We start from the raw sequence: 22,864 nt of genomic DNA, 5'->3' as shown, positions 1-22,864 counted from the left end.
TAACGGCCAAAAAGGAAAGCCTGTTTGTTGGAGCACTACTGCCCCCATTCACATTTCTGATGGAGGAGGCCCATTAGATATTACAAGAATTAAAACCGTCCAGAAAGAATTAGAAGAAATTCATAAAGCTTCATATCCTGAACTTCAATATCACCCTTTAGCCCTGCCTGAGCTTAGAGATAATTTTAGGCTCGATGCCCAAACCTTTGATATCCTCAATGCTACTTACAATTTACTTCAAATGTCCAATACAAGCCTGGCCCACGATTGTTGGCTTTGTCTTAAAATGGGCCCCCCTATTCCTCTAGCCATACCCAACCTTTCATTGTCCTATGTCAATTACTCAAATAAATCCTTAGTAAATAATTCCTGTCCTATTACCCCCCCCCTTAGTTCAACCGATGACGTTTTCTAATTCCTCTTGCCTCTTTTCACCATCATATAATAACACTAAAGAAATTGATTTAGGCTATGTTGTGTTTGGCAACTGTACTTCCATAATCAATGCCACCACCCCTTTGTGTGCTATAAATGGCTCGGTTTTCGTTTGTGGAAACAACATGGCATATACGTATCTACCTACAAATTGGACAGGGCTTTGTGTTCTGGCCACTCTTCTCCCCGACATTGATATAATCCCTGGAGATGAACCTATCCCCATCCCCGCTATTGAACATTTTATTTATAGACCGAAACGAGCCATACAATTTATTCCCTTGTTGGCTGGACTAGGAATCACCACTGCTTTTACTACAGGAGCCACAGGCCTAGGAGTCTCACTAACCCAATATACTAAATTATCCAATCAATTAATCTCAGATGTACAGACTTTATCCAGTACTATACAAGATTTACAAGACCAAGTAGACTCGTTAGCTGAAGTAGTTCTCCAAAATAGAAGAGGTCTAGATTTGTTAACGGCAGAACAGGGAGGGATATGTTTGGCTTTACAGGAAAAGTGCTGTTTTTACGCCAACAAATCCGGAATCATCAGAGATAAGATAAAAACTTTGCAAGAAGAACTAGAAAAGCGCAGAAAAGGCCTGGCCGCCAATCCACTATGGACTGGCCTCGATGGACTTCTCCCCTATCTCCTGCCATTTCTTGGTCCTTTACTCACTCTTTTACTCTTCCTCACTCTCGGGCCTATAATCCTTAATAAGCTTATGGCATTTGTCAGACAACAAATTGAGGCCTTCCAGGCCAAACCTATACAGGTCCATTATCATCGCCTTGAGATGACTGAAAACAGTGAGTCTTATTTACCTTAATAAGACCACCTCCCCTGTGTGCTGAACTGGACAGTCAATGACGGGTAAGAGGACACTATCTCCATCGGAGCCTAAGACAGGAGGGCCACCCTTCCTGCTGCCTTATCCCATGACGGGCCTAGAAGGTGGGGGTGAGTTGACTCAACCTAAGACAGGCGCAGTTCCCAAGGGGTTTTCTTATAAAAATATAAAAAGGGGGGCCTGTCCGGAGCTGCACGCCCCGGCCATAGCGAATAATAATTGAGGATTAAACGCCTGAGCTATATTCATTTCCACCCCACACCTTCTCCCTATCTTTGCCTTTTTTCCCCTGTACTAATACCTCATTAAAGATGGCGCTCTTCCTGCTTCTTCTTCACTCACTTTTCCCACGCCCGGGAAAATTGTTACTTAATAGCGCAAGCACAACATGACGTCCGACCGGAGAAACCGAAACTAACCTGGCCACGCCCTCGGCAATGAGATCATTTCTGCCTTAGCCCAACCCCTTCCCTTCCAAGTGTATATAAGGCAGTGCATTACCGCCATTAAACGAGACTTGATCAGAGCACTGTCTTGTCTCCATTTCTCGTGTCTCTTGTTCCCAAAATTCCCACCCCCTCCTCCAGGGCCTGCTCTGACTATCCCGCGGGTCGGGATAACCTGTGAGTGCACCTTCCATATGCAAACCAATCAATCCAGAGACCACACCCTAACCACCTCCTTTATTGGGCTGTCTGATTCCAGGTAACTATCTTCTAGCCTTAACTATCCCAGGGTCAGGTACCACACAAACTAGTGACAGCCCCATGTGCTGCCGAGCCTGCTGACATTTTTCAAAATATTCAATTCTAAGCCTCGCCTGTTTCTTCCCATAGAAACTGCAAAAAAAAAAAAAAAAAAAAAAAAGGTGCTTGCCCACATTTTCTCCCTATTACTCTGCTTCCTAACCAAACCTGGTGCTTTCCTCTGTGGCCTTGCATGATGTGATGTGCTCTGTCCTGGTACCTGAGTAACAAACTATCTTTTTAATGGCAGTCATCTCCTGATCTGTTGGCCTAATCATACAGGCATACAATGAAACTGTAAATGAGACCTCAAACTCTCATAACATGAATCTCCTGTGACTGAGAGAGATGCCCAAATTTATAAAACAGAACCAGGCAACCATGGCAGGGTGACAGAACAGCAGTCAAATGCTGTTTGTCCTTAGAGCAGTATCTCTTGCCAAACAACTTGCCAGAGACTTCCAGTTTGGGGCTTGGCAATCACCCAATCAGGGCTCAAATATTTGGACCAATCAGAACTAAACAAACTTGAATTCCTAATTTGTGTAAATGGACTTGATTGGGAACCAGTATAGGAACTGTCTCTACTTCCTTTGTTCTTCAGATAGCACATTTTTTTACTCACACTGAAGGTTATGTCCACCCAATCTAGAGATAGTTTTCTTTAAAAAGAAAATAAAGCTCCACCTTTATCCTCCACAGATCTCATGGACTTTTGTTAATGATGAAATGTAATAATAAAACCTACATTTCTAAACAGGGAAGCCCAAGACAGCCCTGAATTTTAGAACTTCCATTCTTCTCCCATATTACTGGATCTTCCTGGGTCTGGACTTTTCCTGTGCACCATTCATTTCATTCTAACCAGTGCCTCAGACTCTTTTGCTAATAACTTTCTCTAATATGGGAGTTCACCCTTAGGTTAAAGCTTTCAAATCCTGCAAGCTTGCCATCATTTCCATCCTCAAGGGGAACTCATACTCTCTGACAAAGCATCTGGTGTTCACCCACCTGCAAAATTACTTGCTGTCACTATGAAAATAACTTCATAGTGGATAGATTATTCCAACACAGAACAGACATTGAAAAAAGGCCACTGCTCTCGTGTGTTTACAGAAGCAGCCAAGACCACAGCTGTCCCCTCCAAAGCCAGGATCAGCAGCAGCCCAGTGAGTCTGCACAGCCCACCAGGTCTTGGAGAGCAAGTATTTCTTGGTGCTGATATAATCTCCCTACTTTTCCGGCAATGCAGCCAAGATGCCACCAACTTTGTAGCTGAGCCCTCCCAAATGACAGGTGACCATGGGCATGGTCATGGACACCAACCTGCTGACTCTCACTCATGGTGTCCCACCTCCCCACTGAAGCATTTTATGATGCAGAGGTACAAGAGTGCCTGTCTTTCATTTGGTTTGCAGTGCAAGGGAAGGACCACTGAAACCTCCTGCCAATTATTGTTACACTTCCTGGGGCAATTATAAGGTGCCTTCCATTTCTCTCTGATGCCTCAATAAAAGAGCTTAGTTTATCTGAAAACAAAGGCATGATAAAGTCATGCCATGTAGTTCCACAACATGCAACTACAACACTTTTGGATGTGAACAAATCTCATTTGGCCATGTATTGAGAGAAATAGCTCTTATCTAAAAACAAGAGCTAGCTAACAAATGAGCAGCCAGCATTGAGAGCTGATTCCAGGAAGTGTAGCAGAAAAATGTGCGTGAATTTCTGGTGCAGGGGCAAAATTCAAAGATGCTCTGAAATGGCATAGGGTGTGAAGGACCCTAAGGATTTATACAAATGGTATTCCCAGAAGGAGAATGGGTTCCTTCAAGGACATAACCCTTTTGGAATAAATAACCCATGGTGTCCCCCATTTCCCACTTCCAGCAAAATTAATTAAGAAATTATGAAAACCTATGACTTCAAGTGCTAAGGTTATCAAAGAAGTAAACAATTGCCCTAGGCTCAGAATCTCTGTGAACCTCTGGAATACTTCCAACATTTGGGAGATAAAGCAGTACAAAGAAAGTACAGCTAAGTGCTAGCAGCATAAATCATTTTGTATTATCCAAATGAAGGCGAAACACACACACACACACACACACACACACACACACACACGCAATCCTCTGATCAGAATCCAGAGCTGAAGATACATTTGTGTTGAGAGAGAAGGAAAGAGAAAGGAGAAAAAGTATGGTCTTTTGTCCAGGCTGTGATTCTGTAGTTTTATTTTCTTCTGTAACCTAGAAATTGTTCTGCCATTTGGAGAAAGCAGATGGTCAATTTAGGAAGCTGGATGCTGTTTGAATGTCTGTCTCAGGATTCCAACTATAAACCATTTTTTGTGGGCTGAAATGTGTCCCCCCAAATTTATACATTTAAGTGCTAACCCCCAGGAACTCAGAATGTGACTGCATTTGGAGATAGGGTCTTTAACAAGGTGATTAAGGTTACACAAGGTCAGTAGGATGGGCTCTAATCTAACAGGACTGGTATCTTTATAAGAGATTAGGACCCAGACAAACAAGTTTGACCATGTATGACGTAGGAAGAAGACGGCATCTACGTGCCAAGGAGAGAGGCTTCGGAAGGAACCAATCTTGCCAATACCTTGATGTTGGACTTCCAACATCTGAAATTGTGAGAAAATAACTATCTGTTACTTAAGCTGCCCAGTTTGTGGTACTTTGTCATGGCAGCCCAAGCAGACTAACACAACCATAGGTCTAGGTCCAAATCAAAGAAGCACCTGAATAGCACTTGTAAGACTATAACCTGATCTCTGACTAAGCTGGGTTTACCTTTGCAAACTGATAAAAGGGCAAGGGGGATTTACAGACCACATCTCACATCCACTCTGCCCTCACATGGTGGTTGAAGGCATTTGTACTGGAGTCAACTGAAAAAATTGAGAGGCTTTCTTATGGAATATTTCAAACCTGAGTTATTCTCTATCCAAAGGACCTATTAGATGTTTCCATGGCTCCATTAAAATCTCACTTTCATTCTAGTTCCTCACTTCCTGTCCCTGAAGAAAAACATGCTTAGATCTAAGTTTTCAGATGACTCCTGACATCCTAACAATTCATTATTTTCTGAGTTTCTGGTTGTGCTTAAAGTAAGACTCCGGTAACTTTCTCCTACACTCTGGTTAAAGTGTAGATTGGGTACACATGGACATAAAGATAGGAAAAATGGATACTTGGGACTACTAGAGAGGAGAAGGAGGGGTGGCAAGAGCTGAAAAATCCACCTATCGGGTGCTGTGCTAGCTACCTGGGTAATGGGATCATTTGTGCCCCAAACCTCAGCATCACGCAATCTACCCATGCGACAAACTTGCACATGCTCCCCCTGCATCTAAAACAAAAGCTGAAATTATAAAAATAACAATAAACGCTTATTCAAGTAAAAACAATTCCCCAAATGTGTTATAAAAATTTCTCCTAATGTGCTTATGTTGTTCAACACATGCTGTTTTAATGTATTATATTGCTAGCCAATAAAATAAAAATTGACAAAAAAAAAAAAAAAAGTAGATGCTTAAACATCTTACCTGTGGAAACCTTTGTCCAAGTAATGAAAGGCTTTGGTTTTCCTGTTGTCTCACAGGGGAACACAGCATCTGTCTCGGCAGTGATGGACACAGTCTGTGGGGACTTGGTGAGGATCTGGGGCTTTTCCCCAAGAGACCAGAATTTGGATGCAGGCGGTCCTCCTGCAAAGAACTTTGAGCTGCTCTGGTGGAAGCTTCCTGAGGACTGGACAGAAGATGTTACAAAGGACACAGAACTCTGGGTGGAGGAGACCAGAGGGGTATTCTGTAAGTTAGTTGAGGGTGACCCCGTGGTCCGCGGAGTGTGCAACAACGGAGGTGCTGGAGGGCCAAAGTCCAGATGGAAGGTGCTATGGGAATGTATCCTGTTGTAGGAATCTGGATTAACTTTTCTCTCTCTCATTACTGGGGCAGGAGAAGTGGGTATCTGGGGTCTCAGGGTGACTCCCAGCTGTGGAAAAGAAAGAGTCCTGTTGGTAAAGAAAGGGAATCTTCCATTGGAATAATGAGGAATTCTTGGACTGGGAGGCTTTCCAACTGGGTTTCTTGCCTCAGGGATGTTGTTATTTCCAAACACTTTGGAGTAGCCATTGAATTGGTCAGTTCTTCGGTCAGCAAACTTACTAGGAATGCTGGGTTTGGACATGTGCAATGGGAGAGGAGTTGTTGTACTTGATAATCTTGGAGTTGTAAACTGCTTGTTCTCTGGTAAAGACCTAGAAGGATATGTAGTTATTTCTGGTTTGTTGGTCCAGTGATGAGGTGGCTGGAAAGTTACAAAGTATCTGGAAGCACTTTGTGTGGACATTTCAGGCAGCCTCACTGCTCCTGTTGGTAGGAACAGTTTGGGTTTGGCAGGGACTCTGGTTAGTTGGTGAGAAGCATGAACTCTTCCATCCTGGTGGTGGCCATCTGGGCCATGTGGTAGACTCATATTATCAAATACTTGCTTCTCCAATTCCAGCTTTATAGACAAGTTAAATGCATCCTGGTCAGAAGAGGGTGTTGATAATTCATTTGGCCCTGACATATGCTGTGTCCCTTCATTGTTCACTGGGGCTGCTTTGGTTTCTGGATTCCTCACATAATTCAAGAAAACATTTTCCTTGGAATCTCTAGATGTTTGAGATGTTCTTGGACTGAGAAGTGCTGGCTTAGTGGTGGTGGTTTCTCCCAAAGACATGAGAATCGTGCGTGGGGACGAGGATGCTAGCTCCTTCATCTGGGCGGCAGTAGGGGTGTGATTCTGTGGTCTAGTTTCAGAGAGTAGAATAGCTACAGTGGTTTCATGATGATCTTGATCAAGAGTGGTGGTTTCTGCCTGACTTGAAGACACCTGCACTTTTATGCTTGAGAGAGTTGTGGAAGAACCAACTTCTTCCTGTTGAAATGGTGTGGAGACTGTCACAGAGAATGAAAACTCAGAAGTAAAATCCACATCCTCGAGCTCTTTAAGAAGGGGAGGGTCTGTAAGTTTTTCCCCAGAAGTAGTAACAGGTATGTCTGTCTGTAGCCTCCCAGGCTGGGCTGTCCTTGAGGGATTCCAGGTTGGAGTTCCTGGAAAGCCTACAGGAGAGGATTCTTCCTTAAATTCTCCCATAGTGGAGACCAAGGAGTGAGAAGTTGGTAGGACATTAGTAATTGACTCACCAGTGACTAAAGTGTCACTTTTATGTTTGTTGACATTTGTGGCATCCTCATCCTTAATTTCTTTTCCATCTGTTGTGTGTTTATATGTGACTGGAAGTGTCTCTTGGACTTTATGGTAAGATGAATGTATTTTTCTGGTGGTTGTCATGTAATCTAAGGAATCATAAGGGCCCTCAGTTTTCAGAGAAACAGTTGTAGGCAAAAGTATAGTTTCTGAACTGGGAGTAACAATGTTTCTATGTTTATTTTCTGGAGAAGGGCTGGGCTTGCATCCGGATGCTCTTGAGCTCACTGTAGGAGGGGTATATTGATATTTTTTTGGCCTCTTCCCGTGTTTTCTCCATGGCATTCCCTTGGATATGGGTTCTGCATTCTTCTCCATTTTCAACTGTTTGGAGGTATTAACTGTGTTATCCACCCAACCTGTAGGAACTGGAGAACTCTCCACTTGATTTGAAATCTTAATTTCAAGTGCTTGAGTTGTTTGAGTAGAAAAAGTCTCTGATGGGGCAGAAGTTGTGGGTGGGGTTTGCTTGTGTCGGTGGCGGAATTTGTGGGGGCGTAATCTCTTTCTCCCATTGGATCTCCTTTGAGAAGGGTGAGTGATCATGGTGGATGACGAAGCAACTTTTTGCCTTGGAGTTGTTGTTGCTGTTGTGGTGTCTTCTTCTAGCAGGGTGCCAACTGTGGTTTCTGCAGGCTTCTTAACTGGAGACACACTGCTCATTATACCCAGTGTGGAGTCAGGCAAAGTGATGGATTTGCTCTCTTGGCCTTCACTCTCAGAACTTCTGGAGTGTGTGGGGTCTCCCCCTAGCATATCTCCTCCCTGTAGTGTCTGAGACTTCTCTTTCATACCTGTTTTAATCAGTAAGGTGTCTTGAGTGCTTAAACTACTTTTCACAAGCTGGATGTTCTCTGTCAGTCCTTGTAAAAGTGATTTGCCTGGGACACCTCGTTCGCCTATAGTAGAATCCTCAAATGACTTTGATATACTAGAGTCATTAACCCAGGTGGTGGGGATTGGAGTAAGGTGTGCAAAGATGTATTCTTTCATGTTATCCTCATGTGTTTGTGAATTAGTCTCCAAATCTGGGTCAAAGTATTGCACAGGCTCAGACTCAACCAAGGAGACAACATCCAATGGAGGCTCATACTCACTGGATGTGGGCTCTGGTGAGGATCCAACATCTGCTGCAGACCAACCCTCTGTTGCCGTCTCTTCATGGGTGGGCTCTTCATAGACTGTGTCTAAGGTGTGCAGAGTAGGAGATGGTTCATAAGACTCAGATATAAATGTAGGGGCTGCAGTCCACTTCAGGTCACCTTCAGTGGAAGTTATCTCCTCAGTCTTCTCAGAAAACTCATAAACAACTTCTTCCAGAGGTGTGCTTGTTACTTCAGGTTCAAAAAGAATAACTCCATTGTGGTTGTGTTCTAGGCCCATGCTGGCTGAGGAAATGGTACTCAAAATGTGCTTTTCTTCACCAAGTAGAGATACATCTACTGAGGATTCTTCAGCACTGGTCACTGTCTGCACAGGAGATGCTGACGGGGGAGAAACAGCAGGCAAAGGTGGTGTGATTTCTAGACTCAAGGATGGAAGACTTGTGGTTTTAATCACTGGGGGTACTTCTGTGCCCTTAGGGAGATTTTTCCCACGCACTTTGGCTAAAATGTCAGCCCAGCGCTCTGGATTAATCTGTTTGTTTGCCATGTTTATCCTTCGTCTGGATTCAAACACTCTGCGACCTTCTGCAACATTGGTCTCTGGTTCTTTTTCCGAATGCTTCCAGAGTTTCAGCTTTCTTCTCCCTTTCTTGGCTTTCTTATCTCCATTGATGGCATCATCCTTTGTTTTGAGGAACACCTCTTGGTCCTTTGGATGCAGAAGTCTCCTTGAAGTATTCTCTTCATCTCCCATGCCTGAGCCCCCTTCATCCTCCACTACGTCTTCTTTCACTCTGGAAAGAGCCTTTGCACCTGGGCGTCGGCCTCTTTTGGATGGCGAGCCAGACCCTTTCTTGGTCACTGTGATTCCCACGGTAAAATGGTCTGCCCCTTGCTGGTTGACAGCCACACATCTGTAGTAACCACTATCGCTGACTTGGACCTTTGGGATGGAAAGAGTTCCATTTGGCAGCATGTATACATGTGATGTGTTAGTCAAATCATTAATTATCCTTCTGTTTGGAAGAATCCAGCTAAGGTGGGCTTCGGGTATTGCTAAAGCATTGCAAGGCAACATCACCGGCTCTCCTGGGTTCTTGCCAATTGTCACTGTGTCTTTCTCAGCTGGCTGAGTGGAGAGAGACTGCACAAGTACCCTATATACAATGCGGTCCATTTCATTCCTTACTTGAGCAATGCACTGGTACAAGCCCGAGTCAGATGGCTCCATGGACTTGATCCTTAGCCAGCCACTGCTGAGAATGGAGAACTTGCTGTCTGGGTCATCCATGGGCGCTTTCAGGATGGAGCCATCTGGAAGCACCCAGAAGATAGACGGACTCTCAGAAGCTTTCACATTGCAGCTCAACTGGCATGGACCTCCTTCCAGGACAGTCTGATCTCTTTGCACAGCTCCACTAGGCTCAATCATTACCCAGCTTCTGCCCCGAGCCTGCCTTGTATCTTTGGGGGATATTGTTTGAGAATACTGGGTGTAGTAGGAAAGTAGCACCTTCTTGGCCGTACTCTGACGTCGGTTCAGCTGGATATCTATGGATGGCTGCATGACCCATTCTGGTTCTGCAAGAATCTGGGCTCTCACGCCTGTGTAGTAAAGAGCTTCCTCATCAGCATTCTGCCTGTACTGGTAGCTGACTCTGGGGTCTTTGCTGAGCATGAGCTCTCTGTGTAGCTTCACGGGAACTTCACTGTAGTATGCTATCAATTTCCATAGCTTTTCATAGTTTTCCCGGGTCATTGGACACTCAAAGTCCAAGGCAACTGTTGCATTTATGTCAATATCTGGAGGATCCGTTTGGTTCAAGTGAATTTTGTACACATCCATTGGTTTCTTGATGTCACAGACCAAGTTCACCATGTTCCCGTGCTCGTCAGACATGTTCAAAGAGACGTTCCACTGGGGGAGTTGGAATTTCTCCAGGATGAGCTGGCTGTCACCATCCTCTTCTTGTTCTTGCTCCTCCTCAATACTGCTGCTCCTGTTCTGTCTCAGAGGAGACTCTATGGAAGGCTTCAGACAAGTCATGTCCTTCAGCTTGTGAATCTCATGTTTGTACAACTTCTTTGGACTGAAGCACATTGCACACAACTGACCGCCTTCATAAGCTTTGTCCTTTTTACACTTCAGAATTCCTAAAACAAATAAGCAAATAGACACTCAATAGGGTAAGGAGCCAAAAAATGACACGCCTTGCACATGGCCAGAGGATAAAGCCTATGTTTGCATCTTTATCACTCAGCTGTAATCCCATGAACAAGGAATCCTATACATGAGTTGCCTTTGAGGCTTTATGTCAAACCACAGTTTTAGCACACTGTGTGGTAACTAATGGGTGCTTTATAACTGCTTAACCAGTAATAATAATTTTTACTTTAAAATACCTTAAAATGCTTACTAACAGGTATTTTAAAAACATTCTAAGTTAAAGAAAACAGTTTCACTCACATATGTTATACAATGTACTTTCTGTGAAAGTTTAGAAGAATCTGTATAAATAACTGCAAACTGGGGAAACATTTCTAGGTAAAAGGGTGAATCTTTGCATGTATCACATCATGTCTACTTTTTATTATTTTTTCATCTTGATATATATAAACCTACATATATGCAAAAAATCTTGATATATATCATCTCAATATATACAAATATATATCTAACTTAATATATATTTATGTAATATATAGATATATATCTATCATGATATATAAACATATTGATATATCAATAAATATATATAAATATGTAGATATATAGACATGTAATCAATGTGTGTATATATCTAAATATATATAAATGATATATAAATATATATGGATACAAGTATATAAACCCATGAAAGCATTTTCAGGTAAAAGGAAGAATCTTTGGCATGTATCACATCATATTTACTTTTAAAAATCGTGATATAACAATATATAAATTTATAGATATACATTTTTATTTATATATAAATATATAATCAACATATTTATATTATAAATCATTTATAAATTTAAAATATATAATTTATATATTTTATATAAATATATAATCATATGTATGTATCTATGTAACTATATCTATATTTATAACTATAAATTTATAATATATAATTTATATATAGTCAATATGTATGTATCTAGGTAACTATATCTATATTTATAACTCTATATTTATAAATTTATAACATATAATTTACATATAATCAATATGTATGTATGTAGGTAACTATATCTGTATTTATAACTATTATTTAAACATTTATAATGTATTATATATAATCAATATGTATGTATCTAGGTAACTATGTATTTATAACTATATTTATAAATTTATAATATATAATTTATATTTAATCAATATGTATGTATATAGGTAACTATATCTGCATTTATAACTCTATATGTATAAATTTATAATATATAATGTATATATAATCAATATGTATGTATCTAGGTAACTATATCTATATTTATAACTCTCTCTATAGTAAATACTTCGCAGAGGGTTTGCTTTTGAGTTCACATTGTCCTCTTAGTCTCCCGGATATGAAATCCTCTGGAATTTTCTTCATCCTTTCTGGCCACAACTCAGTCTCAGTCACTGCTTGCTCTTCCTCCTCTGCCTGAATCTTTGCTGACTGGGTCCTCCTTGACTTGGTCCTAAGCCCCTTTCTTTCCTGGTCTGCTTCAGCATCAATGGTCTCTCCCACATGTGTGGTTCCAATTACCATCCACCTGCCAGTGATGACTATCTTATGAGCTTCTCTAGTCCAAACACATTCTCTGAGTTCCACACCCTATTGCCTCTTTATATGTCTTTTTAGATAGCATGAAGGCTCCTTGAACTGACATCTACAAAACAAACTTATATTCTCTCCCTGACCTAAATATAGAGTCTCATGCCTGTTCTATCTCAGTAAGTGATGTCATACTCTCTCAGCTTGGGAAACTGGAAGACTAGGAGTTTTTCTTGAAAGTCCTCAACCACTTCTGACCATTCCCATTGGGAAAAAGCCAGTCACACTGTTTCATCTATGACTTGGACAATTGTAAACCTCCTAACTGACATTGCTGTCTTTCCTTTTGCCCTCCTGACCAGTTTTCTGTGTGACATTCAAAGTAAACACTTCAACATGCAAATAGGATTGTTTTGCACATCTCCCCCCAACACACATACACACACTCACACTCATACCCACACACATACATGCTGTGAGACAAACCAGCAAACATCAGCAGCATTTCACAAAATCCCTTGGCCAGCTCAGTTTCAGGGTTCAGGGAATGAGCACAGCCTGTAAATGAATGCCCTGAAGATGACGAGCAGGATGGAGCACAGGCCCGCATGTCACTTGCCTGAATCACTGCACTTTTAGAAAAGATGAGTTCAATGCTCCTAGCCCCTGCCTCTTTCTGCACATAAGATAATGTCTGGCAGGATTAATGACTATGCCTCTGTAACCTGTAAGCAGATGTCCCCTGGCACCCAAACTTTGATGAGAATCAGCTCTAATGTAACCTCTGAGCACATCTGATGTGAATTCTGACCACATTTGATGTGACTTCTGAGCACCTGCAGAAGCTCCACCACCTGTGTAAAAGCTGTGGGCTGAAACACTGCTATGGAACAGTCTAATAGAAACTTTCTGAAAGATTCTGGGATTGCAATCTTCAGAAAGGATCACTACATAAAACTAACTTTAATAGTTTAAAGTCTTGGTTTTCCTTTCACATGCATGCAAATCTATGCATATGCAGATGTACACACATGTGCAGAGACACATACATGCATAGGCATGCACAGACAAAGACATGCATGTTTATCTTCAGACGGTAGCAAAGATGGTTCTTTGCCCAGCAAAGCTTTATAGGTCCACATCCATAATGTAGTGTTGCTGCTACAAAATAGCCATCCAAATGCATTTTCTGGCCCCTTGCATCCACTGTGGTGTGAGGACAGGTTCCCACCAATGAAACATGAGTGGAGGAGGTGTGTGTCTTTTCTGGTTAAGACCATTCACACGTGCGTGTACCTCTGTCTTTCCCACATCCATTGCTTGATGACCTCTTGGAATGAAGTTCTAAAAGCTGAGAAAAATCAAGCCCTTTGAACATCTAGCAGTAAAGATCTGCAAGTAGGCAACTGAGCAAATCCAATGATATTGAGATAGAAATAAGTTTAGAAGCTGCAAGAAACAGAAAGGAAGGCCATGTGGCTAGAAATAGGTGAATAAGAAGAAAAATGAGGCCACAATGCTAGACAACGGTGGGGACACATTGAGCGACCATTGTGTGGAGACTTCTTGGAGGGAAAGTGCAAATGTGCATCTTATCCTAAAAGCAATGGAAATCAGTTACACAGAGGTGTGGCCTAGCTGGATGCGCATTCTGCAAAACTGTTCTCACTGCTTTGTAGAGAGTGGATGGAAAACAGGGCTGACAAGGCCATGGGGACACTTGTTTAGAATGCTCCCCTTTCCCACCAGAGAGAGAAGGAAAGGAGCTTGATCTAGGCCAGTGGCTGTGAGAATGGAGTTGAGGAAATAGATTCAGGATATGGTGAACACAATGCAATCTGGGGATGTGGATAGGTTGCAAGGTAGGACTTAGAAAAGCAGGAGAAAGGAAGGAGGAAAGAAGCAGGGGGAAGGGAAGGAGAGAGGGGGAAAGAATGGAGGAAGAAAAGGAGAGATGGAAGGAAGAAAGGAAGGAAGGAGAGAAGGAAGGAAGGAGTCAGGGAAGGAAAGAAGGAAGGAAGGAAAGAAGGAGGGAGGGAGGGAAGGAGGAAGGGAGAACAGGCAAGAAGGAAGGAGAGAAGGAAGGAAGGGAGGGGAGAGGGAAGGAATAAAAGAAGGAGAGAAAAGGAAGGAGGGAAGGAAGAAAGGAAGGAAGGAAAGAGGGAGGGAGGGAAGGAAGAAAGGAAACAAGGAAGGAAGGAGGAGGGATGGACAGAAGGAGGGAAGGAAGGAAGGAAGGAAGGAACCACGACCTACTTTGTTGCAACTCCTATGCATAAGTCCTGGCTGTTTTCATAGCTCTCTGGATCAATACTGCGCATTGCTTCCTTGTCCATAAAACAATGACCTTGTAGCCCCTGCTCCCACCAGCCTGCTCTTTGCCAGGCATTCTTTGTGACTTCCTCATGGAGCATGCATTCAGAGTCCCTTCTCAGTCCCAGTTTCCCACATTAAGCTGCAGTCCAAGGCTGGCATGATCCTCCAGATACCCATTCCATGACAACCCACATCAACCGTATGTAACTGATTATGTTAGCACAACATTTAACTAAGGGATAACTGCATTGGCTCTGGGGAATGGAGGTGTCTTAACATTTAAGTGGCTAATGTTTAAAGTGTGAGTTCCTGTCTTACTGATTAGATGCTCAGATTTCGCCCAAGGCAAGATGAATAAGTCAACATAAGAACCTTCCTTCAAGAATGGACCATCTCCAAAAAGATAAGAGTGTGCAACTAGAAATGGTTTCTTCTCTCTTCTTACCTCTGGATTTTGCATCCCATTCCAAAAACCATCTCATCTCACAATCACAGGTCCACGGATTTCCCTGCAAGTAAAGATTCTCCAGAAGCGGCATGTTCTGAAGCATGCTGGCAGGAAGAGTTCTAATCATGTTCTCCGCTAAGTAGAGGTGCCTTATGGTGGAGAGTCTGAAATCATCCAGAAATGTGAACGTGGAGAAGGTGCTGGGGTGCAGCTGGTGGAGCAGATTTCCTTCCAAATGGAGTAGCCTCAGGGACGTTAAGCCATTGAAAGCCTGTGGGTGGATAAACTCGATCTTGTTGTGGTCAATGTGCAGCCTCATTAAGTTAGAGAGACCCTGGAGGGTCTGTCCTGTGATCACTCTCAGCTTGTTGTAGCTGAGCTTGAAAACCTACAAGGACAGGGGAAAACAAACAAAACAAAAGGATCCTGTTTATAGTTTAAAAAGCCGCAACCCCAAACAGAAACCAAAGGGCTGGGGAGTAATGACATGAAGCTTGTCTTTCATGTAAAAAAAAAAAAAAAAAAAAAAAGCTGCTTTATCGATCATTAAAGAGAATGACATAGTTCCCATTCTTTATTACTGGTCTTAGAGGATGCACTTAGTGACACTTATAAATGCCGCGGGTTTACCTGAAGAGAGCTGAGGTCTCTTAAAGCTCCATCGGGGATGCTTGGGATCTCATTGCCATGAATCGTAAGTAACTCCAACTTGGTCAGCCCTGCAAATGAGGTTTCTGGCAGGGCCTGTATGCTATTAAACCTAAGGAATAATAATAATGATAATAAAGATAAGAAATAGCAAATACTTAACTCCCCCCTTCCCTTACCTGCTCAAGAGCAAACTCGTAAAATGGTGAGTTTGTTTGTTTGTTTATTTATTTATTTATGACAATCTTACTCCATCACCCAGGCTGGAGGGCAGTGGTGAAATCTCCCAGGCTCCAGCAGTCTTCCCACCTCAGCCTCCCAAGTAGCTGGAACTACAGGCACAGGCCACCATCCCTGCCTAATTTTTTATTTTTATTCTTGTAAAGAAAGGGTCCTGCTATGTGCCCAGGCTGATCTGGAACTCCTGGCCTCATGTGATCCTCTTGCCTAGGCCTCCCAAAGTGCTGGGATTACAAGCATGAACCACTGTACCTGGCCATGAAATAGTGATTCTGAGGTTATAGGGGTGCCATTCCCAAAGAAATTTATCCATTTGTGTCCTTGTCTCTCTCTGGAGTCAGGAAGAAAGTGACCCATATTTATTTGTCTTCATTCTGCTAAGGAACATTCATGGAGAACTTGACTTAGAATATGCTAATGTGGTCAGGAGGCTATTTGATGTCCATCAGTAGGATTTAGAATTCAACATGAGGCTATTCCACATGTCTCTTTCTTGGAAACTCTGTGCTAAAGTGACAGTAATAAAGAGTGACACATGGCTAGCAGGGATGGGAAAATCCACAGAATTGGAATTTGCTTTGCATATGGTAAGAAAGGAGAGAGCTCCCTGCTAAGGGCCAAATATAAACGTTGACTACAGCGCCGACACTCTTATTTCCCATGGATATGTCTGATGGATAATCTAAGTTATTTGTGGACATGCTAGGTTTCTTTTTTGTTTTGTTTTTTCCTGTAACCGGTCCTCAAGGTGAGTTCTTTTAGTTTTTTTTTGTTGTTGTTGCTGCATATATAATTGTCAAGGTGCTTTCTTGACCTATTTAGAAATTTCTTGTTGCCATATTGGCAATAGCAAACACTAATGCTTAAACTTGATTCCTGGATAAGAAGTTTGAAAAATGAAGAGAGAGGCCTGCATGCTGTTACCATAAATCACTGTTTCTGCTGAGATATAACACATCTAGCCTGATATAATTGATTGCTTCTCCTTATCAACTAAATAAAAGGAAATCAATTAGCAGAGAACACAAGTGGACAGCTCATAGCTAAATGCAGCAGATGCTAGCATGGTTCAGTTTTCTCACACTCATATGTGCCCAAATCTGGACTACAATTCCAAAGTCAACAGAAATACTGGGTTAGTTGTGACTCCCCTAAGACCCAGCCTTAGGAAGCATCTTTCAGCTACGAATTCTTGAGTGCAGGAAATTTATAAGCTCTACCCTGAAAAACCATTCATCTTGATTGTTTCAAACTCTTCAAAGAGCTTCTTTCATAATTGCACTTTTCTCTTTAAGATGATTTTATAAAAAGAAAACATCATTTGGAATTAAATGCATCCCACTTTATTGAAATAATGTTGTATAGATTCAATATGGTGTAGTAGAAAATACACTAAAAGATGATCCTATTTCCTCTTCATCATTTTTCACTCAAGTAGTTAATGAAAAATCATAAATAGAGGTTCTTTCTTCTTGATTACATGACATTTTCCATGCTTTACACATTATTCCAGTGTCTTGTCAGCTAAGTTCTGCTTTTTTAACACTGGTAAGAGGTAACATATTAAAAGAATTGGGCTCATAGCTATTTGTGTATCCTATGGCAAGCTGTGGATTCCATAGAAGGTGGGAGACTTAGCTGGAATTGAGCCTTGTCCTCTTTATATTGCTTTTCACCCATTATCACCTAAACCCCATGAAGCAGGCAATTTTCCACAGCAAAAACTGAGATTCAAGAAAGTTTCCAGGCTGAGCATGGCAGCTCATGCCTATAATCCCAGTACTTTGGGAGGCTAAGGGGGGATGATCACTTGAGCCCAGAAGTTCGAGACCAGCCTGGGCAACATAGTGAAACCTCATCTCTACAAAAAATACTAAAATAGTTTGGTGTAGTCATGCATGCCTGTGGTCCCAGCTCCTCAGGAGGCTGAGCATGGAAGACAATCTGAACTCAGGAGGTCAAAGCTGCAGACAGCCATGATTGTGCTACTGCATTCTAGTTTGAGCAACAGAGCAAAACCAAAAAGGAAAGAGAAGGGGATGGAAGGGAAGGAAAGGGAAAGGGAAAGGGAAAGAAGAAGAGGAAGGGGAAGCGGAAGGGGGAGAGAAAGAAAGAAAAAAAGAAAGAAAGAAAGGAAGAAAGAAAGAAAGAAGGAAGGAAGGAAGGAAGGAAAGGAAGGAAGGAAGGAAGGAAGGAAGGAAGGAAGGAAATAGAGGGATGGAGGCAGGGAGGAAGGAAGGAAGAAAGGAAGGAAGGGGAAAGAAAGAAAGAAAGAAAAAGAAAGAAAGAAAGAGAGAGAGAGAGAAAGAAAGAAAGAAAGAAAGAAAGAAAGAAAGAAAGAAAGAAAGAAAGAAAGAAAGAAAGAAAGAAAGAAAAGAAAGAAAAGAAAAAGGTAGGAAGGAAGGAAGAGCAAGAGAGAGGAGAGAGGGATGGAGGGGGAGGGAGGCAGGAAGGGAAGGAGGGGAGGGAGGGAGGAAGGAAGGAAGGAAGGAAGGAAGGAAGGAAGGAAGGAAGGAAGGAAGGAAGGAAGGAAGGAAGGGACTTTCCAAACTTTCAAGTAATAAGGAAGAAGAGGGTTAAACCACACAATGTTCCTTTCCAAAGCTTTTTCCTATTACCTAGTAGTATTTTGGTCTTATTAAAACAAGATTAGAACTTAAATATTCCACAAACAAACAAGTAACAACAACAATAATGTCCCCATTACAGAGAAGAGGAGACTCCCAGAAGACATTGAATGCATTCAGGAATACAGTCAGTGAGAGTAAAATCCAGGCATCTTGAGACCAAAGCTACAACCTGCATTCAGACACTGTGAACTGAGGTGGGAAAAACTGTCAATATCTACATGATGTTGTATTTTATTTAGTGAGTTCAAATGTACAGAATCATGGTGCAAAACTCCCCAAAATATAATGCTGCAAAGATAAATGAAATTCAAAGGCATGAAGTTTTATTTCATGTTAAGGACCATGAACTTCCTCCATGGGTAAAATTCCAAGTAAGAGAAGAAAGAGGTGCATTTTTTTCCAATCATGAGCTCAGCAGTTTCCTGCAGAGTATAATAAAGGGAAAGGAAGGTGTTGACTCCTGCAAGTTGGGTGGGGAATAGGGGTCCCAGTGTGTACAGGTGAGATAGAAGCATAGAAAGATCTCTCTCTCTCTCTCTCTCTCTCTCTCTCTCTCGACAGGGTCTGGCTCTGGTGTCCAGGCCAGAGTGTGGTGGCACAGTCTTGGCTCACTGCAACCTCTGTGTCCTGGGCTCAAGCCATCCTCCCACTTCAGCCTTCTGAGTAGCTGGGACTACAAGCACACACCACCACACCTGGCTAATTTTTGTATTTTTAGTAGAGATGGGGTTTCACCATGTTGCCCAAGCAGGTCTTGAACTTCTGAGCTCAAGTGATCTACCCGCCTCGGTCTCCCAAAGTGCTGGGATTACAGGTGTCAGCCACTGCAACCAGCCAGGCCTCATGTTTTGAAGTCAGGCACACTTCACTTGCCTGCTGGTTATCCCAGAGAAGTTACCAAGCTTTTTGGAAGCTCAAATTCTTCATTAGTAATGTTGCTGAGGATTCTTTTTTCAGAGAGCCATGTGTGGGTTAAAGGACATAATGTCTGTAGCCCCTCAGACATTGCTTTGTGTCAAGGACTGCCACAGAGTTTCTGGAGGGAATAGGTACAACAAAGCTGACACCAGGGAGATCAAGGGAAAGTCATAGCCAAGCAAGACACAAAAAGAAACATGATAAGAATCCGCGAGTTAAAAATGGCAACTAAAACGCAGTTAGGCAGGGGAATAATGAGCAATATGTTATATGAATAAAGACATTCAATGAAAACATATTCAGATGTTCAAATATTTATACATAATATGAATAATGTAAAAATCATACAGGAATCATACTATTCGTAAACAAGTCCATTCAATGATTCTTCTCTGAGACACTGAAACGACCAATTTCAGACCTGATTTCAGCTGACTCCAAAGTAGAAATCTGATACATTTCTAATTCATTCTTTGCCATGTTATGTTTTGAGGAACTCTGCAGCCTGATTCCATATGTTTCAACTCATTAAATAAAATAAAGTGTCAAGTGGATATTGATAGCCTTTCCCACCTCAGTTAATGGTCTCTGAATGCAAGGTGAAGTTTTGGTCTCAAGATACCTGTATTTTATCATAGTGACTGTGTATTCTTGGATGTATTCAGTGCCTTCCACGAGTCTCCTTTCCTCTATAATGGGGACATTGCTGTTGTTGTTACTGTGTTTGCAGGGTTTTTAAGTTCCCATCTTGTGGGTAAATGAAGTGTCAGTCACAGATAATGACCATCCTAAGCTGCCATTTTTATTTTTTAAATGTTGTTTTATTTATTTATTCATTTGAGATAGAGTCTCACTCTGTCTCCCAGGCTGGAGTGCACTGGCACCGTCTCAGCTCACTGCAACCTCCACGTCCCAGGTTCAAGCAATTCTCTGGCTTCAACCTCCCAAGTAACTGGGACTACAGGTGCCTGCCAGTACGTCCGGCTAATTTTTGTATTTTTAGTAGACATGGGGTTTCACCATGTTGGCCAGGCTGGTCTCAAACTCCTGACCTTAGGTTATCTGCCTGCCTCAGCTTCCCAAAATGCTGGGATTACAGGCATGAGCCACTGCACCTGGTCACCATTTTTATGTTTAAGGGAGTACCTTGTTTATTCTTATTTAAACACAAGCACAGATGATGTAGCATACTAGAGGGGGCCAAGAAACTCTTGCAGGGTGGGTTTGCCAATGGCATCCTCAGAATTGTTCAGAGGTTTTTGTTTGACTGAAATACCAACCATGAGGAATAATGCAGTGCACATGAGTGAGAAGCAAAGAGAGTCTAAATATATGTTTTAGAAATGCCAACTACAGAATAGAAGTCTACAAGGCACATTTTCTCGTTCACTCTTTAAATCAATTCTCTGCAAAATCACTATGCAGTGGCAGTAATCATTGCTTAAGAGGCACACTGCAAAAGATAATGAAGCTCTGACACAGGCTACCATGTGGGTGACCCTTGAAACCTGTTGTTCACTGAAAGAAGCCGTTACAGATCACCTGTTGCAGTGGTCCTCGAACCCCGGGCCACAGACCAGTACCGGACCGGTTAGGAACCAGGCTGCACAGCAGGAGGTGAGCAGTGGGTGAGCCAGCAAAGCTTCATCTGTATTTACAGCCATTCCCCGTTGCTGGCATTACTGCCTGAGCTCCATTTCCTGTCAGATCAGTGACAGCATTAGAGTCTCATAGAAGCACAAACCCTATTCTAAACTGTGCATGCGAGGGATCTAGGTTATGCACTCCTTATGAGAATCTAATGCCTGATGATATGTTACTGTCTCCTGTCACCCCCAGAGGGAACTGTCTAGTTAAAGGAAAATAAGCTCAGGGTTCCCACTGATTCTACATTATGGTGAGTTGTAGATTTATTTCATTATATATTACAACGCAATAATAAAAGAAATAAAGTGCACAATAATGTAATGAGCTTGAGTCATCCCAAAACCACCCCCTCCCCAACCTGTGGAAAAATTATCTTCCTTGAAACTGGTCCCAGGTGCCAAAAAGCCTGGGGACTGCTGATCTATTGTATGATTCTATGTATATTAATTGTATATTATATGATTCCATAGAAATGAAATGTTCAGAATAGTCAAATTCATAGAGACAGAAAATAAAGTGGTGGTTCCCAAAGGCTGGAGGAGGAGAGGGAGTAGAGCATGACTGCTTAACGGATATGAGATCTCCTTTTGAGGTGGTGGAAATGTTCGGAACAAGATAGAGATGATATATACACAATAGTATGAATGTACTAAATGGTACTGAATTGTAGAGCCTACAATAGTGGATGTAATGCCATTCGAATTTTACTTTAGAAAATTGCAGAAACATTGTACAGGTCAACTTTGTATGTGCCTTCAGGATGTAGTGGGCTCTGAAAACAAGCTCTAATGCTTTTAGAGATGGAGAAATAAAAGGAAAAATAAGGCAGATGCTGTTTGAACTTCCCTCAATATGAAACAATGTCTGCTACAGATTCTCCATGCATGGATTCATTCTGCAACGCAGTCACAGCTATAATTTGAGCTTTGTGTGTCTGCAACTTACTATTCTGGGTGGGTCAACCAAATAGGCAAGGGCTCAGCTCTCTTAGCAAGACGGATGACTAGAAGGGTAAAAATAATGAAAAAGATCATTTCCGGTAGTTGTAAATTTCATAAGGAAATAACTAAAGGACACGAAGGAGAGTAGAGGGGTTTGGCTGTCCAATGTCTAGGGCAGGACTCTGGAGAGCTGAGATTTGAAGTAAGGTTTCAGAAACAAAAGGGTGTGACCATGTACAGCTCTCTTGCAGCAAGGCATTCCCAATGGAGGAAGACATCAAGAGATTTTCATTGCTTTATATAAAAGTTCACTGTTTGGTTTGTTGACCCTGATTAGGAAGTTGCTTTTGGGTGCTACCTCAGTGTTTCACTCAATTATAGGTTGACTTACAGTTCATTCACTTTCTTAACTCCCTGCTCCAAGATGCCTCCTTTTATTTCCAGAGATTCATTCTTGGTCCACTCGGGCATTGCCTCATCATTTTAGAAGAATATTCCATGGTGGACAATTAGCTAGCTCTCTGGTATTTTGCTATTTGCCATAAAGTTCAGAGTTATTGGCCGTCTTTCTGTTCCTCAGACTCACCAAGCTTGCCCACTTTATGGCACAGCCATTGATTCGTTCTCTATAGAGATGCTGCTCAACATCCTGTAATGCACATGACAGCCCCTACAACCCAGATTGTTTCAGTCCTAAACATCAAGATTGCAGAAATTTGGTAACCTTACTTTAGCATGCGCAAATTTGTCTATCTGTCTGTATCTATCTACTATCTATCTATCTATCTATCTATCTATCTATCTATCTATCTATCTATCTATCTTTCTATCAATCTATCTATAATCCTATCTATCTATTATCTATATACCAATCATATATCTATTCATCCATTACATCTATTTATCTATTATCTAT

At 41.9% G+C, this 22,864-nt stretch overlaps 1 protein-coding gene across 1 annotated transcript in view; it reads right to left on the bottom strand.

Moving 5' to 3' along the window:
* The window catches only part of LOC141409541 (matrix-remodeling-associated protein 5-like), a 62,869-nt gene that overhangs the window by 23,445 nt on the left and 16,560 nt on the right, over window positions 1–22,864 (bottom strand). Inside the window, exons 3-5 of the mRNA XM_074030582.1 lie at window positions 15,555–15,684; window positions 14,922–15,312; window positions 5,601–10,574 (exon numbers count right to left, since the gene is read on the bottom strand). Coding sequence (XP_073886683.1) covers window positions 5,601–10,574; window positions 14,922–15,312; window positions 15,555–15,684 — 5,495 coding nt within the window. The remainder of the gene's footprint in view (window positions 1–5,600; window positions 10,575–14,921; window positions 15,313–15,554; window positions 15,685–22,864) is intronic.

This window comes from Macaca fascicularis, chromosome Y (genome assembly GCF_037993035.2).
Source record: "Macaca fascicularis isolate 582-1 chromosome Y, T2T-MFA8v1.1".
Classification (NCBI taxonomy): domain Eukaryota; kingdom Metazoa; phylum Chordata; class Mammalia; order Primates; family Cercopithecidae; genus Macaca; species Macaca fascicularis.
Note: the sequence above shows the minus strand (reverse complement) of the source record. Positions and strands in the feature narration are given on the sequence as shown.